The sequence below is a fragment of the Budorcas taxicolor genome, chromosome 12 (assembly GCF_023091745.1).
Source record: "Budorcas taxicolor isolate Tak-1 chromosome 12, Takin1.1, whole genome shotgun sequence".
In the NCBI taxonomy this organism is placed as follows: Eukaryota; Metazoa; Chordata; class Mammalia; order Artiodactyla; family Bovidae; genus Budorcas; species Budorcas taxicolor.
The window spans coordinates 26,135,682-26,158,696 of record NC_068921.1 but is presented as its reverse complement, the minus strand read 5'-3'; the positions used below and the strand labels follow the sequence as shown (position 1 = coordinate 26,158,696).

Below are 23,015 nucleotides of genomic sequence, written 5' to 3'. Positions count from 1 at the left end.
CCATCTGTAGAGCAGCCTGGCAGGCTACAGTCCATGGGGTCACAAAAGTCAGACACTACGTAGCAACTAAACAGCAACAACAACATTGTATTGGTAAAATAATAAGTAGATTTGAATTTTTGATAAACTATTTTGTTTCTAAAATGCTCACTTTTAGAGTATGTTAAAATCAGAATTTCAGAATTGGAAGGTAGATTAAAAGTCATAAATTATCTGATAATATTACTTAATGAGCTTTCCTTGTGACTCAGATGGTAAAGAATCTGCCTACAATGCGGGAGACCCAGGTTATTAACATTCAAATTGCTTTCCATGTACTTTATGTATAAACACATAGAAAGAACACAGTTTTACCAGTTTGCAAAGTGACCATATGTATATGCACATATATATACACACATACATATATACTAGAATAACTTTCAAAATATTATCTGAGTTTTAAAAATTGAATTGATAATTACCCTTTAACTCAAGGCTAGATATCATTTCTCTCCTATGTAGATAGAGGTGTATTATCATGCACTGTTGGTATTTCTTTTAGTCACAGTGTGCCCAATATGCTGCTGATAGAAGAGAGGAAGAGAAGATGTGTGACCACCTCATAAGTGCCGCAAAGCATCGGGACCACGTGACTGCAAATCAGTTGAAACAGAAAATCTTGAACATTCTCACAAATAAGCATGGTGCATGGGGAGCGGTTTCTCATAGGTGAGTTGTAAGAAAAAATACTAGAAGTAAATAGTAACTCATAGGTTAATTTTAAAAGTTATAAATAAAAAGTAACTATAAACTTAAAAATTACTCATATACTGTTATTTTAAAGTATTATAAATTGCTTAATTTTTTTCCTGAAATCTTTTTAATGGCTCTTTAGAATGGCTTTAAAAGAAAATCTAAACTTTTACAAGTAATCTAATGGAAGTTATTTCTAATTTATAATTATGTATAACAATACAAAATTTGTTTAGACAAGTATTTTAGAATATCATTTCTCATATATAGTAAGGGTGTAGAAATGGTTTGTTTTTAATCTTTTAGAGTCAACTCTTCAAATTATTAGATTTATATCATTCTTAATTTTTCTTACATATAAGTAGTAATAATATAAGCATGTATTATGGAGAAGTAATACATTGTTTAAAAATATTTTATTTCATGTTTCTCTATTCACTTTTTCTTAGGAAAGGTTTTCATCTCAAATTAGGCTATTTTTGAGACTATAATAAAAAGTGTTTTTCTACTAAAAATTTGTGGACATAAATTTGTTTTGCTTTCTTCTGCACAATGTTTTCTAGAAAAATAGTAGTGAGTCAGGTCACTATATTTAGATTGCTAATGTCCTTCCTTTATATATATTAGTATTATCTTATCTCATTGAATGTTTTTATCCAGTCTCTGTCTGGCAGAATTTAGGGATTGGTTAATTGTGGAAAGGACCCTAAGAAAAATTCTGGTAGAAGTGATTCTGTTAGCTAGAAAGAACATCTGGAATATGGCTAGGATAGTAGTTGATCAACTGTCCTGGGATCTCAAGTATAAGATAAATTTAAGAAAACTTTATTATTTGAATTTAAAGTAATATTAGAACATAAACATCTTTAAAAATAGCTAACTCTAGATATTTGTTTCTTATAATAATAACAATACCACCACATCTAACATTAATTAAATATTTATTGTTTGCCGGGCACTATACTAAGAATGTTAAATGAGATTTTTTTTTAACATTCATAAAATCTCCATTAAGGTTGATACTGAATTTTTTTTTCATATTACAATAAAGAAATTGAAGATTTCAGAGTTTAAGTGAAACCTGTATAGTATCACACAGTTTTACAAGTAGAAGCAGACTGTATCAGTCAGGGTTCACCAGACAAACAGAAAAGATCCAACAGAATATAGGTAAAATACAGATATAGATTTGGGTATGGATATGAATATAGATATATAGATATCAATTTATTTCAAAGAATTGGCTCACATGCTTATGGGACCTGGCAAATCTGAAATCTGTAGGCTGGGCTGGCAGTCTGGAAGCACAGACAGGATTTCTGTCTTGAGGCAGAATTCCTTCTTCTCCAGGAAACCTAGGTCTTTTCTCTTAAGACCTTCAACTGATTAGCTGAGTCCCACCCACATTACTGGGCATAATATCCTTTCAGTTCAGTTCAGTTCAGTCGCTCAGTCGTGTCCGACTCTGCGACCCCATGAATCGCAGCATGCCAGGCCTCCCTGTCCATCACCAACTCCTGGAGTTCACTCAGACTCACGTCCATCGAGTCAGTGATGCCATCCAGCTATCTCATCCTCTGTCGTCCCCTTCTCCTCCTGCCCCCAATCCCTCCCAGCATCAGAGTTTTTTCCAATGAGTCAACTCTTCGCATGAGGTGGCCAAAGTACTGGAGTTTCAGCTTTAGCATCATTCCTTCCAAAGAACACCCAGGGCTGATCTCCTTCAGAATGGACTGGTTGGATCTCCTTGCAGTCCAAGGGACTCTCAAGAGTCTTCTTCAACACCACAGTTCAAGCGCATCAATTCTTTGGCGCTCAGCCTTCTTCACAGTCCAACTCTCACATCCATACATGACCACTGGAGAAACCGTAGCCTTGACTAGACGGACCTTAGTCGGCAAAGTAATGTCTCTGCTTTTAAATATGCTATCTAGGTTGATCATAAATTTCCTTCCAAGGAGTAAGCATCTTTTAATTACATGGCTGCAGTCACCATCTGCAGTGATTTTGGAGCCCAAAAGAATAAAGTCTGACACTGTTTCCACTGTTTCCCCATCTATATTTCCCATGAAGTGATACTTATAGTCAACTGATTATACATGTTATCACACCTACAAAATACCTTCACAGCAACATCTAAACTAGTATTTGATGAAACAGCTGAACACCAAAGCCTGGCCTGCCCTCGCATAATTAAATTATAGTCTGGTAGAAGGGGCTCATATTAAATAATTATAGAAATAAAGCATTAATAACAAAATTCAGCAAACATTAGGAAAGAAAAATATAGGGTACTCTGGAAGAAAGAGTGTAACAGAGGATCTTTATTTTAGATTAGAGATTCAGGGAAGACTTTTTCAAAGAAGGTCAGTTTAGGCCAAGTTTTGAGGGATGAGAAGGGAATCATCAGCAAAGGGTGGAATATAGAACATTAGAAGAGAAACATTACAAAGACTCAGAGCATAGAAATAATAAAATGAACAGAAAGGGGAGTTTTATGTCTACAGCTCAGTGAGTGGTGGGAGTGGTGTCTTGAGATGAGGCTGGAGAGGAACATATGAGCCTGATGATTTAAAGTCCTGTAGATCACAAGGATTCGTGACTTTATCCTAAGTGGCATGAAAAACAGTGAAGGGTTTTGAGCAGAAGGGTAGCATGATCTGATTTATGTTTAAAAAGATTAGTCTGGCTGCTTTATGAAGACATATACTAGAAGAAATAGGAAAGTATGGTCACCCTGTTATAGCTGAGGTCACATGTCACCCTTTCTATAGAGTTTCCTGGTTTCTCTATCTTTTGTAAATCTGATTCCTCATAGTTTGTGGTAATTATCTGTATTGCAACTATCTATGGTATATCACTTAATGTTTTATAGCAACGTAGATGTGCCTGTCTCTTCCAATAGCCTTGTAGTTTCCTCAGTGGAGAGGTTGAATACCACTTACAGATATATTCTTGTTATTAAATATATGTTAAATCTGGAGGAATTTCATCTCTATAATGTTCTACTTCCTGTTTTATAAAAAAATGTTTAATTTTAACATATAAGTCCTTTTAACTTTATCTTTTGACTCAATTATGCCACTTGCTGGCTCTAACATATTTTAACTTTTGAATTCATATAATGTTATTGATCTTGATTTCTTCCCTATGGAAAAACTAGAATTTGAAAGCTTTTTTAAAATATAAATTACAAGTTGTATTGACAAGTATATTGGTAGCACTAAGTAGAAGAAACAATCTATTAATATTAATTGTGGTATTGTTAACACTGTGAAATCTAAGATGACCAAAAAATTAACCTGCTTAGAAATAAAAAATATTCGTATCATAGCTCATTCTCACTTAATGGCTATGAAACTTCATAGAATAGCATGCCATAGCTTCTAAAAAGTTATATAAATAAATGTAACAGGTTGGAATGAGAGGATGGACATAGTTATTGGATTTCAGTCTGATAGTCTACACTTCCAAAACAAGACTTCATCTGTATCAAGAATTCTCTCACTCTATCAAGAATTTAAAGTCAAAGTAATGAAATAACTCAAAATCAGCATTATAAGCACAAAATATTAACTTAAAGTAATGTAAATTAAACACTAAAACATAAAGCAAGGAGTGAGCAGGTAGTATTTGAAGTGAAAATCATATGCTTTTGAAACAAAGTCTAGATTTGGAATATTCTGAAACAGTCCTATTAACTTTCACTTCCTGGCTCCATTTCTCTGTCCTTTGTCTTAAAACGTTTACTGATGCCGTTTATAACGGGTATGAACTACAACCACTGTACTCAGATTTTATTTAAACCTGAATTAATTTGCCCTGAGTCCCCTCCATGAGAGGTGGAAAACTCAGTCTTATTTATTAATAGGGCCCCACACACTCAAGGATTATGCTGAGATTCTGCTAATCTTATTAATGTAAAGCTCTAGATCTTCATTTTACTCTGGGCTCTAGAGATATGCTTATTCTTGAAAGCAGGTCTGTTTCTGGACAAAATTAGACTTCAGTTTCTGCATTAATGCCAGGAGCTGTGGTACCTGGGGAACAGCTGCACATGTTCCTGCCCTTTCATTGGAAGTAAATGTACCATCTCACTTTCAGGACCCTCTTCTTACATCATCTTCTTAGTCTTACAGTAAACTACCCAAACCCCAGATACCTCAGTCTCTTTTCCCCTCAAGACTCATTGTCCAGCATGTCTTCTGGGATAGTTCAGCTGCCTTTTAAAAGGAGTATCTCATATCTGCTAAGAATTTAAAAATAGCCTCAGATTTCTAGATTCAAAACCCTGCTTATTTTGGAGAAGTTGGCATAGAGTGTAGTGGAGATTTTGCTTAATTTTCTGATCCATTTTATTCCCTGGCTAGGACTTTTTTGCAACCATCTGTCTGAGCTATAGGTTCTGTAACTATGAAACAGATTTTCATTTTCCTTGGGTACTTGAATCTTTAACATTCAACTCATTGGGTTCTATTTAATTTAGGTCACTGATGCTAGCCACTTTAATAGAAAACATACATCTAAAATTATGTAACGTCATTGTGACTTGATGATTAAATGGTTAGTAAAGAATCAAGAATGTTGTCCAGGTGGCTGTCATCACTCACCAGGTAATGGTGGTGCCATTCTTAGAACTCAGAAACACTGAAGGAAGTGGTGTAGATGGGAAGATGATCATTGAGTTTCCCTTGCCCAGATCATATTTTAATGGAAAAGTCTACCATGAAGAAGAAAATAGAGCTCCATATGACAGTAGGTCACTGTTCATGTATGTGATAAACTTCTTAGACATGGCCAAATATATATTTCCAATCCCCAACAAATCCCACCTCTCTTGTTCCTTGATTTACTTCTTTCTTTCATCTCCCACTCCCCATACGACACACATACATACATTGTCCCTCAACAGATTGTGTCAGCAATACATCTATATGTTTTCTTCTTCCAACCACCAAAAATTGTTAGAATATGGATTCTTGTAGGGTAGTGGGATTTTATTCTGAGCTAATTATACTATATTTTGAATTATTTTCCCAACTAATCTGAATGTATCACATGATGTTTTCTCTGATACAGCAAAACATTGTATTACAATAGATTACAAGGTTTGTACTCCATTTCCTTCCAAATAAAAGGAAGGCGCCTAATTGTAAATTTTTAAAATATGTAAGAAACTGCTTATATTCTGTCAACAGCCAAAAAGAGAAAGAGCCATACCTGTGACTATTAAGCCGTACCTGTGACTATGTATCTGTAGATAGGTTAAAAAACACATTGTCTTTAATTCATCACTTCTAGGGTTGTTTATTGCTGGATAGTTTCATCAAGGCAAAGGAATAAACATATTAAGTTACAAATAAGAAAGTGATTGAAGTGATAGAGTGATAAGTGATAATCTAAAATAGTTAAGTAAGGAAGCAAAGTAAAGAAAGCAGGGGACTGATAGACAGAAAATAATGGATTCAAGAAAATAAGAGTCAGTGAACTGAACTATGGGAATCTCTCAGATGTTTGATTTTAAGATTTCAGAAATATATCAGAACAGGTTAACACATCCAGAATGTGGTCATAAAAATCCAATAATTAAGTGGAGTCAAGTTGAAAATCATAATAATGAGATCAAGAAACTGAAAGGATGGAATCTTGCATTGGCACTTAATTTGAATTGTTACTATTTAGTCGCTAAGTCATGTCTGACTCTTTGTGAACCCATGGACTACAGCACGCCAGGCTTCTGTGTCCTTCCGTGCCTCCCAGAGTTTACTCAAATTCATCTCCACTGAGTTAGTGATGCTGTCTAACCATCTTATTCTCTGCGGCCTTCTTCTACTTTTGGCTTCAATCTCTCCCAGCATCAGGGTCTTTTTAAGTGAGTCGGCTCTTTGCATAAGGTAGCCAAAGTATAGAAGCTTCAGCTTCACCATCAATCCTTCCAGTGAATATTGAGGGTTGACGTCCTTTAGGATTGACTGGTTTGATCTCCGTGCAGTCCAAGGGACTCTCTAAAGAGTCTTATCTAGCACCACAATTCAAAAACATCGATTCTTTGGCATTCAGCCTTCTTTATGGTCAAGCTCTCACATCCATACACAACTACTAGAAAAACCATAGCTCTGACCATACAGAATTTTGTTGGCAAAGTGATCTGTCTGCTTTTTAGTGTCCTATCTAGATTTGTCACACTTTCCTTCCAAGGAGCAAGCATCTTTGAATTTCATAGCTGCAGTCACCATTTGCAGTGATTTTGGAGCCCAAAGATAGAAAATCTGTCACTGCTTTGACATTTTCCCCTTCTCTTTACCATGAAGTAGAGGGACTGGATGCCATGATCTTAGTTTTTTGAATGTTGAGTTTTAAGCTGGCTTTTTCTCACTCCTGTTTCACCCTCATCAAGAGGCTCTTAAGATCCACTTTACTTTTCTGTAGAGTAGCGTCATCTGATATCTGAGGTATTGATATTTCTCCCAACAATCTTAATTCGATCTCGTGATTCATCCAGCTCGGTATTTTGCATGATGTATACAACCTTGACGTATAATTACAGTATTGGGGATAGAAAGGAAAATTGTGAGCAACTTCTGAGTCTTCAGTAAATAAAACAAAAAGCCTGGGAAACTGGGAGAATATTACAAATGGGGAAAAGACCAAAGTGGTATTACCAGATTCAGCAAATACCTTAAAGGAGTATCAAACTTCATCTTCCCTTAGAGAGAGAGAGAAAACTTTAACAGCCTGTCAGTCTCTCCAAAGTAAAATAATTTATAAAATGCTTCACATAGCATTCAGTTCAGTTCAGTTGCTCAGTTGTGTCCGACTCTTTGTGACCACATGAGTTGCAGCACGCCAGGCCTTCTTGTCCGTCACCAGCTCCTGGAGTTCACTCAAACTCACGTCCATCGAGTTGGTGATGCCATCCAGCTATCTCACCCTCTGTCATTCCGTTCTCCTTCTGCCCCCAATCCCTCCCAGGATCAGAGTTTTTTCCAATGAGTTAACTCTTCTCATGAGGTGGCCAAAATACTGGAGATTCAGCTTTAGCATCATTCCTTCCAAAGAACAACCAGGACTGATCTCCTTTAGGATGGACTGGTAGGATCTCCTTGCAGTCCAAGGGACTCTCAAGAGTCTTCTCCAACACCACAGTTCAAAAGCATCAATTCTTCAGCGCTCAGTTTTCTTCACAATCCAATTCTCACATCCATACATGACCACTTAAAAAATCATAGCCTTGGCTAGATGGACCATTGGCAAAGTTATGTCTCTGCTTTTGAATATGGTATCTAGGTTGGTCATAACTTTCCTTCCTAGGAGTAAGTGTCTTTTAATTACATGGCTGCAGTCACCATCTGCAGTGATTTTGGAGTCCCAAAATATAAGGTCTGACACTGTTTCCACTGTTTCCCCATCTATTTCCCATAAAGTGATGGGACGAGATGCCATGATCTTAGTTTTCCAAATGTTGAACTTTAGGCCAACTTTTTCACTCTCCTCTTTTACTTTCATCAAGAGGCTTTTTAGTTCCTCTTCATTTTCTGCCATAAGGGTGGTGTCATCTGCATATCTGCCATAAGGGTGGTGTCATCTGCATATCTGAGGTTATTGATATTTCTCCCGGCAATCTTGATTTCAGCTTGTGTTTCTTCCAGCCCAGCATTTCTCATGATGTACTCTGCATAGAAATTCAATAAGCAGGGTGACATTATACAGCCCTGACATATTCCTTTTCCTATTTGGAACCAGTCTGTTGTTCCATGTCCAAGTTCTAACTGTTGCTTCCTGACCTGCATATAGGTTTCTCAAGAGGCAGGTCAGCTGGCCTGGTATTCCTATCTCTTTCAGAATTTTCCACAGTTTCTTGTGATCCACACAGTCAAAGGCTTTGGCATAGTCAATAAAGCAGAAATAGATGTTTTTCTGGAACTCTCTTGCTTTTTCCATGATCCAGCGGATGTTGGCAATTTGATCTCTGGTTCCTCTGCCTTTTCTAAAACCAGCTTGAACATCAGGAAGTTCACGGTTCACATATTGCTAAAGGCTGGCTTGGAGAATTTTGAGCATTACTTTACTAGCGTGTGACATGAGTGCAATTGTGCGGTAGTTTGAGCATTCTTTCGCATTGCCTTTCTTTGGGATTGGAATGAAAACTGACCTTTTCCAGTCGTGTGGCCACTGCTGAGTTTTCCAAATTGGCTGGCATATTGAGTGCAGCACTTTCACAGCATTATCTTTCAGGATTTGAAATAGCTCAACTGGAATTCCATCACCTCCACTACCTTTCTTCGTAGAGATGCTTTCTAAGGCCCACTTGACTTCACATTCCAGAATCTGGCTCTAGGTGAGTGATCACACCATCGTGATTATCTAGGTTGTGAAGATTTTTTTGTACAGTTCTTCTGTGTATTCTTGCCACCTTTTCTTAATATCTTCTGCTTCTGTTAGGTCCATATCATTTCTGTCCTTTATCGAGCCCATCTTTGCATGAAATATTGCCTTGTATCTCTGATTTTCTTCAAGAGACCTCTAGTCTTTCCCATTCTGTTGTTTTCCTCTATTTCTTTGCATTGATCGCTGAGGAAGGCTTTCTTATCTTTTCTTGCTATTCTTTGGAACTCTGCATTCAGATGCTTATATCATTCCTTTTATCCTTTGCTTTTCCTTCTCCTTCTCTTCTTTTCACAGCTATTTGTAAGGCCTCCCCAGACAGCCATTTTGCTTTTTTGCATTTCGTTTCCATGGGGATGGTCTTGATCCCTGTCTCCTGTACAGAGTCACAAACTTCTGTCCATTGTTCATCAGGCACTCTATCTAAATCAGATCTAGTCCCTTAAATGTATTTCTCACTTCTACTGTATAATCATAAGGGATTTGATTTAGGTCATAGCTGAGAGTCCTTGGACTGCAATGAGATCCAACCAGTCCATCGTAAAGGAGATCAGTCCTGGGTGTTCATTGAAAGGACTGATGCTAAAGCTGAAACTCAAATACTTTGGTCACCTCATTCGAAGAGTTGACTGATTGGAAAAGACTCTGATGCTAGGAGGGATTGAGGGTAGGAGGAGAAGGGGACGACAGAGGATGAGATGGCGGATGGCATCACCGACTCTGTGGACATGAGTTTGGGTGAACTCCAGGAGTTGGTGACGGACAGGGAGGCCTGGCGTGCTGCAATTCATGGGGTTGCAAAGAGTCGAACACGACTGAGCATCTGAACTGAACTTAACTGAATGGTCTAGTGGTTTTTCCTACTTTCTTCAATTTAAGTCTGAATTTGGCAATAAGGAGTTCATGATCTGAGCCACAGTCATCCCAGTCTTGTTTTTGCTGACTATATACAGCTTCTCCATCTTTGGCTGCAAAGAATATAATCAGTCTCATTTCGGTGTTGACCATCTGGTGATGTCCATGTGTAGAGTCTTCTCTTGTGCTGTTGGAAGAGGGTGTTTGCTATGACCAATGCGTTCTCTTGGCAAAACTCGGTTCACCTTTGCCCTACTGATTCCGTATTCCAAGGCCAAATTTGCCTGTTACTCCAGGTGTTTCTTGACTTCCTACTTTTGCATTCCAGTCCCCTATAATGAAAAGGACATCTTTTTTGGGTGTTAGTTTTAAAAGGTCTTGTATGTCTTCATAGATCCATTCAACTTCAGCTTCTTCAGCATTACTGGTTGGGGCATAGACTGGGATTACTGTGATATTGAATGGTTTGCCTTGGAAACGAACAGAGATCATTCTGTCGTTTTTGAGATTGCATCCAAGTACTGCATTTGGGACTCCTTGTTGATCATGATGGCTACTCCATTTCTTCTAAGGGATTCCTGCCCACAGTAGTAGATACAATGTTCATCTGAGTTAAATTCACCCATTCTAGCCCATTTTAGTTTGCTGATTCCTAGAATGTCGACGTTCACTCTTGCCATCTCTTGTTTGACCACTTCCAATTTGCCTTGATTCATGGACCTAAAGTTCCAGGTTCCTATGCAATATTGCTCTTTACAGCGTTGGACCTTGCTTCTATCACCATTCACATCCACAACTGGGTATTGTTTTTGCTTTGGCTCCATCCCTTCATTCTTTCTGGAGTTGTTTCTCCACTGATCTCCAGTAGCATATTGTGCACCTCCTGACCTGGGGAGTTCCTCTTTCAGTATCCTATCATTTTACCATTTCATACTGTTCATGGGGTTCCCAAGGCAAGAAGTGGTTTGCCATTCCCTTCTCTAGTGGATCACATTCTGTCATATAGCATTAGAATGATATAATCTACACAAATGAAAATAATCAAGAAAATCAATAAACAAATATAAAATAATAAAACTCACAAAAATTAGACACTTTCTCAGGTGTTGAAATCATTAGTTTTAAAATAAAAATTAAAGTTTTGGATCTCCACAGAAACAAAACTTATCCTTGACTTTCAAATAGGATAAAGTTAAAATTTTTTGACCATTTGAAATACGTGCCTAGAGGTAAATTAAGTTTATCACAGCCCCTCAGTCCTTTATTTGGCTGCTAATTAAAATATTCATATACCAAACTATAGAAAATATTTTTCAGACAGTAGCATCTGTTATCTTGGCAGCTGACAGTTTTGTAGAACTCATTGGAGATAGTACATTATTAGACTGTTGAGAAAACTCTCTGGATGCCTTTGAGGTAATTGTTTTTATAAGCTTGCTTTTTTTAATATTTTTAAAGATAATTTTGATATTTTTACTTAAATATCACTACACTCCCTAAAATAATGTGTTAAACTCATTGACTTTTTGGAACTCATGAAATGACATGAAAACATTCTTATAAACATTTAAGAATTTGAACAATATTTTCCTCAGCAAATACCCTTTTTATAACTATATCTTTTTTGCTTTTATAAATGAGTAGTTTACAGTGATACTGCTCTATATTTTATGCAGACTAAAATTTTATGGATTAAAATGTTGAAATTGCTTTTAATATTTGTGTTTCCAAGTAGTTTAGTGTCTTTTGTCAACAATAAGGGTTGCCTGTTTAGTTGGAAAGTGCCATTGCCCTAGAGTGCTGTATTTTGAAGTCATCTGTCACAAATACAATGTAGAGGGAGAAGACTATTTATGTTTATGGCATTTTAAGTAACTGAGTTAAACCCTTTGGAATATAGAGAAATGGCTTATTTACTGTCATCACTGTTCACTTAATCTTGTGACCCTGACATGATAGCATTCCCATAAATCTCCCATGTGGTAGTTCAATAAAACAGATGAACATCAAAATGTAATGATTGTTTCAGCTTTAGGAATTAACTGTGTGATGGAATAAATGTGGCCCAGATAGTGATACTACAGATGCATTTTACCACTCCCTTTTTCTAACAAGTAATGCTAGAAAATAATTATTTATTATAATTTATTCTCTATTTTCAGATAGTATTTTCAGTATCTAATACTCATTAAGAAAAAAAAATAAATGCAAATAATCTGCATATTGTGACTATTTTTTTAAAGTTTAATTCTTTGGCATTTTAAGGTTATTAATATAATAAGGTTGGTTTTTACAAGTATGTTTTAATATAGCTCTGTCTTATACTGTGTTTTCATTATATCACATCCCTGTGTTAGTTTTTTTCTATATGCACTTTTTTAAATATTTGATATTATATGGTTTCTCAAACATAGTCTTAATGTCTGTTTATCTGTTTGTTTTATCCCACTTTTTTGTAAACAACTAGTGAAGCATTCTGCAAAACAACAAAAACAAAAATTGAGGGTATTGAGTCATTCAAGAAGGAAAAAAAAAGTGTGGCACTAGGATAATTAGTGGAAGAAACTAAAACATTCTAACATGTCTTAATGTACTGCATACCCAAGACCATCTCCACAACCAGAAGAAAATCCAACTTCTGTTCAACATTTTGTAAAAGTAAATGTTATTAATATTTTACTGCTTAGATAACAGATCAAATAAAATGATCTTAAGCAGTTTACATTTGTCTCCTACCAACTTCATACGTAAAAAAAGTTTTTGTCAGTTTTGTTTGGCATAGTAAAACCTTTAATCCTCTTTTCAAATAGGATTTGATACTTTGGCTACTATTAATCCAATTTGCATGGTAATGATAAATTCTAAATGTGAAATGTGTGCTATATAATGTAAAATCTGTGGGGAGAATTCTTCTATGGAGGTAGTATGGTACTTATATTTTTACAATATTATTTTAGAAATATAAAAAAATCTGTAAAACAAGCCCATAAGCACTTTAGTAGCAATTCAGGAAGGAAACAAAATGAAGCCCTGAAGTCTGTCAGGAAAGACCAATTACTGATATGATACAAGTCCCCAGAAAAATAAGATGAATCATGTATCTTTACTAATTGAATCTTGGGCCATTAGCATCAAGTTGGAAACAGTCTTCCATGAAGAAAAGGCTGATGGGTATCGTTAAAGATATAATCAGCTCCTTTACTTTTAGGTATAGACAACTGAGCCCTAAGAAGAACTGTTTTAATAGCTTTTCAAGCTAATGTAAAAAGTGGATTCATATGATTTTTGTAGAAGCTACAAATTGTAATATCTCTTTGTAGACAGTAAGACAGAAACTGTTTTCTTTCAAGTGGAATTCTTTTGTGTTACCATTATTCAGTAAATAGTTACCAAATTGCAGTCAAACACTCTTCAGATGAAGATCCAGTTCAGAGCCAGGGAATGGGGTATTCCATAAAGAGGGTTTTTATGCCTTTTGAGTCTTAACATAAATTTTAAAATTGAGTTCAGCTGGCTTTTGCGTGAAGAAAGACATTTGAGGGCTAGGCAATAAAATATGCCAAATATAAGCCATCACACAGGCATTTTTAAAGCTTTAGATTTATCAGCTGAGAAGCTGAGTGTGTTTTAATGCACTTTAAGGTACATTATTAAGCAGTAAGTTAACATATGAAAAAGATAAATAGCAAAATACCTTGTTAACTTCTTTAGGAGCTGTCGTTACACATATAATAATTGAGTGATAATTACAATTTTCACCTTACAGTAGATTTGATGCTGTCGTGGTCAGAGTTATGTGAGCATTGGTTTCAAGTATGGCTAGTTCAGAGGCACTAACCTGACGTTCAAGGGTACTGTTCCCTTAAGGAATAGTTGCTACTTACTTTAAAGTAAAACTGGTAAATCAGTTTATTTTTTATGTGATTCTGTGTCACATATAGGTCTTTTAAATCTATATCAGAAGTAAAGTTTTCTTCTCTGGTTTAACCTAATTACTGCTTATTTACCATCTCCCAGATTGTTTTGATGAAACCTCAACTTTGGTCAACTCATTCGATCTATAAAATGGGAGTCATCTTATAATACAACCTAACATATGCTCCACAAAGTACCTTTGTGACTACTCTCTGCTTTTGGCATATATAATTCAGGACCTAGAGAAATAAAATACCTCACATTTGTCACTTTGTGTTTCTTGAGTTTCTTCAATATCTATTCTGTCCAACTTGAAGCCCTGCCATTTTAATAATGCTTTTCACTTTGAAATTACAGTTTCATCCATCTTCCTGCAACCCACGATTATTTGTTTTTATTTGGAGTATATATTATAAATCCCTTTACATTAGTATTCTTTGTTTCATCTTTTGAAACATTCTGAACTCCAAATATTTTAAAGTTACCTCTCCGATCTATTTTGCACATTTAAAATTTACATTATTATTGATACAGCCAGCTCTTAAGTAGGTTGTGATGATTAAAAACAGTAAGTACAAATGTTAGTTATTTTAATTATTATGATAATTTCACTCCTTACCCCCATATTTCCCCAGAGGATAACTTCTTAAATATTTAAAAATCCAAAAATACTTAAATTACACCTAAAAAGTAGTATATCAACTCAGTTCAGTGTGTTTGGGGTTTCAGATGCTAGGGCTAGAAAATACTGTTAAGGAGGGTTTGCTATTCCAGCCTCTGCCTAAAATCAAGCACTCAAACCATCCCAGCACGTGTTTGTTCTCCACAGACTGACTTGTTGAAATGCCACCTGGTCAGATTAGAATTTCCAACTATTTACTTAACGTCTGTGAGACCTTAAAGTGGAGAAGACTGAACTTAAGTGTGACATTTTTGGTTTAGTTCCTTCCTCCTCGCTTCTTTAACACATTTTTGCTTGGTTTATATCCCTGCCATACATGTATATTTATCTTTTTACTTTACTTGGGGTTTACTACCCAAACCCCAAGTTCCTCAGGAGCCAGAGTTCTTTGTATGTATCAGAGTACCTGACATGTAAGAGGCGGTCTGTAAATAAATATTGCTGAGTAAGTGAGGAGGTAATTGAATGAAAGAATGAATGAATACAGAAGTTCAATGTACCTATAACTGGTCCCAAAGGATTCTGAAATGTTACCAAATGTACTCAATAAAGAATAATAATATTATTTAGGTTTCTTTGCTAATGTTTCAGAAATTATTAAGTTTGGATAAAGAACGAAATAAGGACTTTACTTCAGCCTCCACCTCTGACTTTCTTTGTTTACATTGCAATATAGAAAGAATGAGCAATACTATAATTCAGAATATTTTGAATATATTAACTACAATATTTTATGTGTTTAACAGAATTCTAATTTTCATTGCATCATTTGGTAAACTTTGAACATAAGAAAAATAAACTAAATTGATAAATGTAAAATTTAAGTTCATTACATTATTGCTTTGTGAGTATTAATTGAATAATTATATAGATAGTATTACGTTCGAGGTTTGGACTCAGACTTGAATTCAAATTTATCTCCAGAGCTGAAGATTTGTAGAACTTTAGTAAATTTCCTAAATTCTCCAAGCTTCAATACTTTTCATTTATAAAATATAACATAATGATTTCATAGAATTGTGGAATATAAATTAGATAAATTAGAAAACAATATCCTACTGCATCTGCCTGCCAGTACAGGAGACACAAGAGACATGGATTTGATCCCTGGGTCCGGAAGGTCCCCTGGAGTAGGCAATGACAAGCCACTCCAGTATTATTGCCTGGAGAATCTCATGGACAGAGGAGCATGGCGGGCTACAGTCCATGGAGTTGCAAAGAGTTGGACATGACTGAGCACATGCACACTATTCCTATTCTACACTATCCTGCAACATTTTATCGAGTGTTTATTAAAGAAATTAATATTTTAAGCCCACAATATTAATAGACACTTAAACATATCTTTACCAGTCTGATTTCTAATAATTTAACTTATGGTTTTCTTTTATACTTCTCACTGTCATGTAAACGCAAGCATTTAGTAATTGGCATTACCATTTTTACAAATATATAGAAATATATAACGGTATGCATATTTTTATACATATAGAATATTTAGTAGAAATAACCTTCCTAAATAAACTTTTGGAGAGTATTGTTTATTAGCAAAGTTTTTCTAAGAAAAAAATATCACCAACTATGCTGTAAAGTCAGAAATTCAGCCTTTGGTTTTAAAATTTTGAGGCAGCTTTTTAAAAATTACTAAAGTTAACATATTTAGGCCTAATGTTTAGGAAAAATGTTAGGCATGTTTCCTGATTTTTTAATTTGTAGTTTAATATGAATATATTTTTGTTGTTTTCAGTTACTTAATAAATTGTTGATTCTTGAATATTTGAGAGACAACACCTCTTTGTTAAATATTTTTTACCTTTAAAGTGTTTTGAGGGGAAACCTAACTGGCATATGATTTGTCAGGGACTCACTGGGTAATGTAAGTCATAAATCTTTGATGTTGTTACTTTAAAAATTTTTTCTTTTTATTTTTTAAACTGTTGTTTTTGGTCAAAAATGGGGGGGTGGAAATGGCCCATTATTTCCACAATCTAGAGGTTTTACTGCAGCAGCTGAGCAGCTCACTTTTATTCAATGCTACATTAACTTTTCCATTACAGGTACTGCTGTAAAGCACAGAGCCCTTAAGCATTATGAAGTTGTTGTCTGGCATTTGTTCATTGATATGGCTGCTATATTTGAATGTTGCAATCATTCCAGAGAAACCTTCATCACTTTTTAAAAATGTTGTTCCTCTCATTTTAAATTTAGTTAAATTTCATTTCCCTACTGTGTTTCAAGTGTCTGTAAACATTTTTATAAGCCTAAATTTTTTCCTTATTTAGAACTTCTGTCACGTTAATGACAATATAATGTTACTGTTATTCATAAAACGCAGATTTGCACGAGGCAACTCTTATTTTAGAGTAAAGGCAAGTCTTTTGCTGTCACACATGTCCTTTGGTTCATTGTTCTTTTTTCCCCCTACTTTTCATTCATTCTGTAAATTATCCCAGTTGTCTAGAATTATGCAAGAACTGAGGAATGGTCTCCAGGAGGCAAAAGTCTTGAGGGGAGACTGATGACAGAAGGAATGAGGTGTTCCTCCCTTCCAGATGGTAAAACTGTTGAAGGAGAGGAAGATTAAGAGTAGTGGAATAGTTAGGAAAAAGGGTTGTGAAGTTGTGGCCACATGCTCCAATAAAGGGAGATAAGTTGTGATAAGCCTGCTTAGGTTTAATGGTGGTGTTCCCAATTGAACAGCCTGGAGATCTCCTGTCTTGAGGCCCCTGTCCAACATTTCATCCTAGTTAATGTTTAGGTGCCCTTGCTTCCCAGTGAGAGGATAAATTCTGTGGGAGTGAAAAGGCTATGACTATCAGATACCCTTTGTTTCATATTTCCTTAAAGAGTTAATCAATAGGGAAAGCACTGATAAGAACTGAGTATCTGCTGTGAGATGTTTTGTTGGCAGGTTGGGGTTGAGCTGTTTGGTTTGGTTTGGGATTTTTTTGGCAGGGAGAGGGTTATATTTTAACTCAACGTAGATTAAGAGAAGAGACAGATTTTCCTACCCCTATGGAAATGATCTACAGTGGTGGTAGGACTGTTGATGTTGATCAAAAGGAGTATCAGCTAATGAGCAGCATGGACCAGTAGCAGAGATGGTGAAATGCTAGGCAGAGGAGGAAGCTTCTTAAGTAATGATCTGTGATTGTGGAGGAAGACAAATGGCAAAATCCAATCCCCTGCCAGTGAAGAACTAAAAGGTCCATTTAGGTTAAACTGATGAGGCTGGTGATAAGAAGAAACTGTCCTATGGGGATTAGGGTTTGACAGGATATTCTTTTCTTCTACAGTGGTAATCTCTATTCCCTATAATTTTGATGGTTAATTTCCCCCAGTGCAAATGCTTCCAAGCTTTTACATCTGAACTGTCATGAAGCAGCAAGGTGCCATCTCTCATTTCATAACCTTGTTAAAATTTACCTCTTCCAATGAATAAGCCTCGAGCTCAGAGCCCAGTGATGATTACTTATCCATCCCAGATATTTAACCTTCCAGTTGTCTCAGACTGATTTTAAATTGCTTTCTTGGCCCAGTGCTTGGAAAGCGTTTGCCTTCTACCTTCACAGTTCAGTTCAGTTCAGTTGCTCACTTGTGTCCGACTCTCTGCGACCCCATGAATCGCTGCACGCCAGGCCTCCCTGTCCATCACCAACCCGGAGTTCACTCAGACTCATGTCCATCGAGTCAGTGATGCCATCCAGCCATCTCATCCTCTGTCATCCCCTTATCCTCCTGCCCCCAATTCCTCCCAACATCAGGGTCTTTTCCAATGAGTCAACTCTTCTCATGAGGTGGCCAAAGTATTGGAGTTTCAGTTTCAACATCAGTCCTTTCAATGAATACCCAGGACTGATCTCTTTTAGAATGGACTGGTTGGATCTCCTTGTAGTCCAAGGGACTCTCAAGAGTCTTCTCCAACACCACAGTTCAAAAGCATCAATTCTTCGGCACTCAGCTTTCTTCACAGTCCAAATCTCACATCCATACATGACCACTGGAAAAACCATAGCCTTGACTAGATGGACCTTTGTTGGCAAAGTAATGTCTCTCCTTTTGAATATGCTATCTAGGTTGGTCATAACTTTCCTTCCAAGGAGTAAGTGTCTTTTAATTTTATGGATACAATCACCATCTGCAGTGATTTTGGAGCCCAAAAAAGTCTGACACTGTTTCTCTATTTGCCATGAAGTGATGGGAACAGATGCCATGATCTTCGTTTTCTGAATGTTGAGCTTTAGGCCAACTTTTTCACTCTCCTCTTTCACTCTCATCAAGAGGCTTTTCAGTTTCTTTTCACTTTCTGCCATAAGGTTGGTATCATCTGCATATCTGAGGTTACTGATATTTCTCCCGGCAATCTTAATTCCAGCTTGTGCTTCTTCCAGCCTAGCGTTTCTCATGATGTACTGTGCATATAAGTTAAATAAGCAGGGTGACAATATACAGCCTTGACGTACTCCTTTTCCTATTTGGAACCAGTCTGTTGTAACTTTACTTAAATTCTTATGCTTTTCACCAGTGCAGTTCTACTTTTATGACCTCTGTGATACCTTTCATTTATCCAATCAAAACAGCAGGAAAAAACAAACAGAAAACATATACACAAATATACAGTTTCATTCCCTGTCCAAAATAAAACACAGATTTGGGTCTTTTCATTGAAATCTTTTATTCTTAACTCTGGTTTTTACCAAGCTTTTTACTAATCACTTTATGATAGTGGCTTAGAGGAGTTAGTGCTATATCAAGATACCTTTCTAAAAAACCATCATAGTGTAGCTTTAGGATTAGAAGAACAAAATTGAATTGATATATTGATAGCATGTCAATAATAATGACAATTTTGATGGTTTATATCACAATTGAATTGATGTATCATTAAATCTTACTGTCTTGGGGAAAGGGAATTTAGATATACAGAATGAGGAATGTGCTTGTGTGTATGTATCTGTGTGTCTAGGAGTAGACCTATACAAATTCAAGTAAAGCTAGTTTTATTTCTTCCCACCTTGCATTCTGGAGTTCCCTGCTGTTAGAAGACTCTGTGACCCAGGTTACTGGCATGGCCTCTGGAAAACAAACCTTAAAAAAACTCTCTCCTTCATAGGCATAAGTCTGTTTTGCCAGTTGAAACTAAAAGACAGAAACCTGTTCATAACTAACAAGAATGAATGTCTGTGGTCGAATTCTAGGAAATGGGATTGGTCATTCTTTGTATGTTTTTGAGATTCCCTGATATGTTTAAACTATACCATGGCATTGGCTGGACATTTAACATCCTCTGCTTATAAAATTGTATTTGTAATTTTTGCTTGTGTGTTGGTAAGATTGCAAATAAGGTCAGGGTTTTAGCATTTTAATTTATAGGTAAATCAAATTGATAAATTTAAATTTCAAGTAAGCAGTGAAATGAACTGCTGATTCTGTTCAGTTCAGTCACTCAGTCATGTCTGACCTTGGCAACCCCATGGACTGCAGCACACCAGGCTTCCTTGTCCATCACCAACTCCTGGAGCTTACTCGAACTCATGTCCATCGAATTGGTGATGCCATCCAATCATCTCTTCCTCTGTCATCCCTTTCTCCTGCCTTCAATCTTTCCCAGCATCAGGGTTTTTTCCAATGAATCAGTTCTTCTCATCAGGTGGCCAAAGTATTGGAGTTTTAGCTTCAGCATCAGTCCTTCCAAAGAATGTTCAGGACTGATTTCTTTTAGGATTGACTGGTTTCATCTCCTTGCTGTCCAAGGGACTCTCAAGAATCTTCTCCAGCACCACAGTTCAAAAGCATCAATTCTTCTGTGCTCAGCTTTCTTTATAGTGCAACTCTCACATCCATACATGACCACTGGAAAAACCATAGCTTTGACTAGATGGACCTTTGTTGCCAAAGTAATGTCTCTGCTTTTTATATGCTGTCTAGATTGGTCATAGCTTTTCTTCCAAGGAGCAAGCATGTTTTAATTTCATGGCTGCAGTCATCTTCTGCAGTGATTTTTGAGCCCAAGAAAATAAAGTCTGTCACTGTTTCCATTGTTTCCCCACCTGTTTGCCATGAAAGTAATGGGACTGATTTCCATGGTCTTAGTTTTCTGAATGTTGAGTTTTAAGCCAACTTTTTTGTTCTGCTCTTTCACTTTGCTCAAGAGGCTCTTTAGTTCTTTGCTTTCTGCCATAAAGGCGGTGTCATCTGCATATCTAAGGTTATTGATATATCTCCTGGCAATTTTGATCCCAGCTTGTGCTTCATCCAGCCCGGCCTCTCGCATGATGTACTCTGCATTGTAAGTTAAATAGGCAGGTTGACAATATACAGCCTTGACATATGCTTTTCCTGATTTGGAAGCAGTCTGTTTTTCTATGTCCAGTTCTAACTGTTGCTTCTTGATCTGCATACAGATTCCCAGGAGGCAGATCAAGTGGTCTGGTATTCCCATCTCTTTAAGAATTTTCTACAGTTTGTTATGATGAACACAGTCAAAGTCTTTGGCTTAGTCAATAAAGCAGAGGTAGATGTTTTCTGGAACTCTCATGCTGTTTTGATGATCCAACGGATGTCTGGCAATTTGATCTCTGGTTCCTCTGCCTTTTTTAAATCCAGCTTGAACATCTTGAAGTTCATAGTTCACATACTGTTGAAGCCTGGTTTGGAAAATTTTGAGCATTACTTTTCTAGCGTGTGAAATGAATGCAATTGTGCAGTAGTTTGAGCATTCTTTGGCATTGCCTTTCTTGGGGTTTGGAATGAAAACTGACCTTTTCCAGTTTGTGGCCACTGCTGAGTTTTCCACATTTGCTGGCATATTGAGCACAGCACTATCACAGCATCATGTTTTAGGATTTGAAATAGCACAACTGCAATTCCATCACCTCCACTAGCTTTGTTCATAGTGATGCTTCCTAAGGCTCACTTGACTTCACATTCCAGGATGTCTGACTCTAGGGGAGTGATCACACCATCATGATTATCTGGGTCATGAAGATCTTTTTGTATAGTTCTTCTGTGTATTCTTACCATCTCTTCTTTATGTCTTCTGTTTTTGCTAGATCCACATTCCAGGATGTCTGACTCTAGGGGAGTGATCACACCATCATGGTTATCTGGGTCATGAAGATCTTTTTGTATAGTTCTTCTGTGTATTCTTACCATCTCTTCTTTATGTCCTCTGTTTTTGCTAGATCCATACCATTTCTGTCATTTATGGTGCCCATCTTTGCATGAAAAGAAGATCTATACAGTCAGCAAACACAAGACTGGGAGCTGACTGTGGCTCAGATCATGAACTCCTTATTGCAGATTTCAGACTTAAATTGAAGAAAGTAGGGAAAACCAATAGACCATTCAAGTATGATCTAAATCAGATCCCTTCCTATTTTACAGTGAAAGTGACAAATAGATTTCAGGAACTAGATCTGATAGACAGAGTCCCTGAAGAACTGTGGACAGAGAGAGGTTCATGACATTATACAGGAGGCAGTGATCAAGACTATCCCCAAGTAAAAAAAAAATGCAAAAGGCTAAATAGTTGTCTGAGGAGGCATTACAAATAGCTGAGAAAACAAGAAAAGCTAAAGGCAAAAGAGAAAAGGAAAGATATAAGCATCTGAATGCAGAGTTCCAAAGGATAGCAGGGAGAGATAAGAAAGCCTTCCTCAGTGATCAGTGCAAAGAAATAGAGGAAAATAATAGAATGAGAAAGACTAGAGATCTCTTCGAGAAAATTAGAGCTACCAAGGGAACATTTCATGCAAAGATGGGCATAATAAAGGACAGAAATGGTATGGACCACAGGTTACTGTAGCAGAAAAGAAGAAAGCAAACAAAAGGCATTAAAATAATTAGCAATTTTTTTAATCTTTAAAATATAACAGTAAAAGTACATATATTTTAATGAAAAATATCAATGAATTTTAAAAACTAAGGCTGTCTATGCAATTATACTGGAAAACCAAGAAAGACCTACTGTATTCAGTTCAGTTCAGTCGCTCAGTCATGTCCAACTCTTTGCAACTCTATGAATTGTAGCACGCCAGGCTCTTGCCTGGAAAGTCTCATGGATGGAGGAGCCTGGTAGGCTGCAGTCCATGGGTCTCAAGGGGTCAGACACGACTGAGCGACTTCACTTTCACTTTTCACTTTCATGCATTGGAGAAGGAAATGGCAACCCATTCCAGTATTCTTGCCTGGAGAATCCCGGGCACGGGGGAGCCTGGTGGGCTGCTGTCTATGGGGTCGCAAAGAGTCAGACACGACTGACGCAACTCAGCAGCAGTAGGCTTCCCTGTCCATCACCAGCTCCCGGAGTTCACTCAGACTCATGTCCATCGAGTTAGTGAAGCCACCCGCCATCTCATCCTCTGTCGTCCCCTTCTCCTCCTGCCCCCAATCCCTCCCAGCATCCAGTGAGTTTTCCAATGAGTCAACTAGCACAGGGAAT

General features: G+C 36.7%; 1 protein-coding gene across 1 annotated transcript in view; it reads left to right on the top strand.

Annotated features, from left to right (window-relative positions):
- The window catches only part of NBEA (neurobeachin), a 667,766-nt gene that overhangs the window by 342,734 nt on the left and 302,017 nt on the right, over window positions 1-23,015 (top strand). The window contains exon 38 of the mRNA XM_052650319.1: window positions 545-711. Within this exon, the coding sequence (XP_052506279.1) occupies window positions 545-711 (167 nt within the window). The remainder of the gene's footprint in view (window positions 1-544; window positions 712-23,015) is intronic.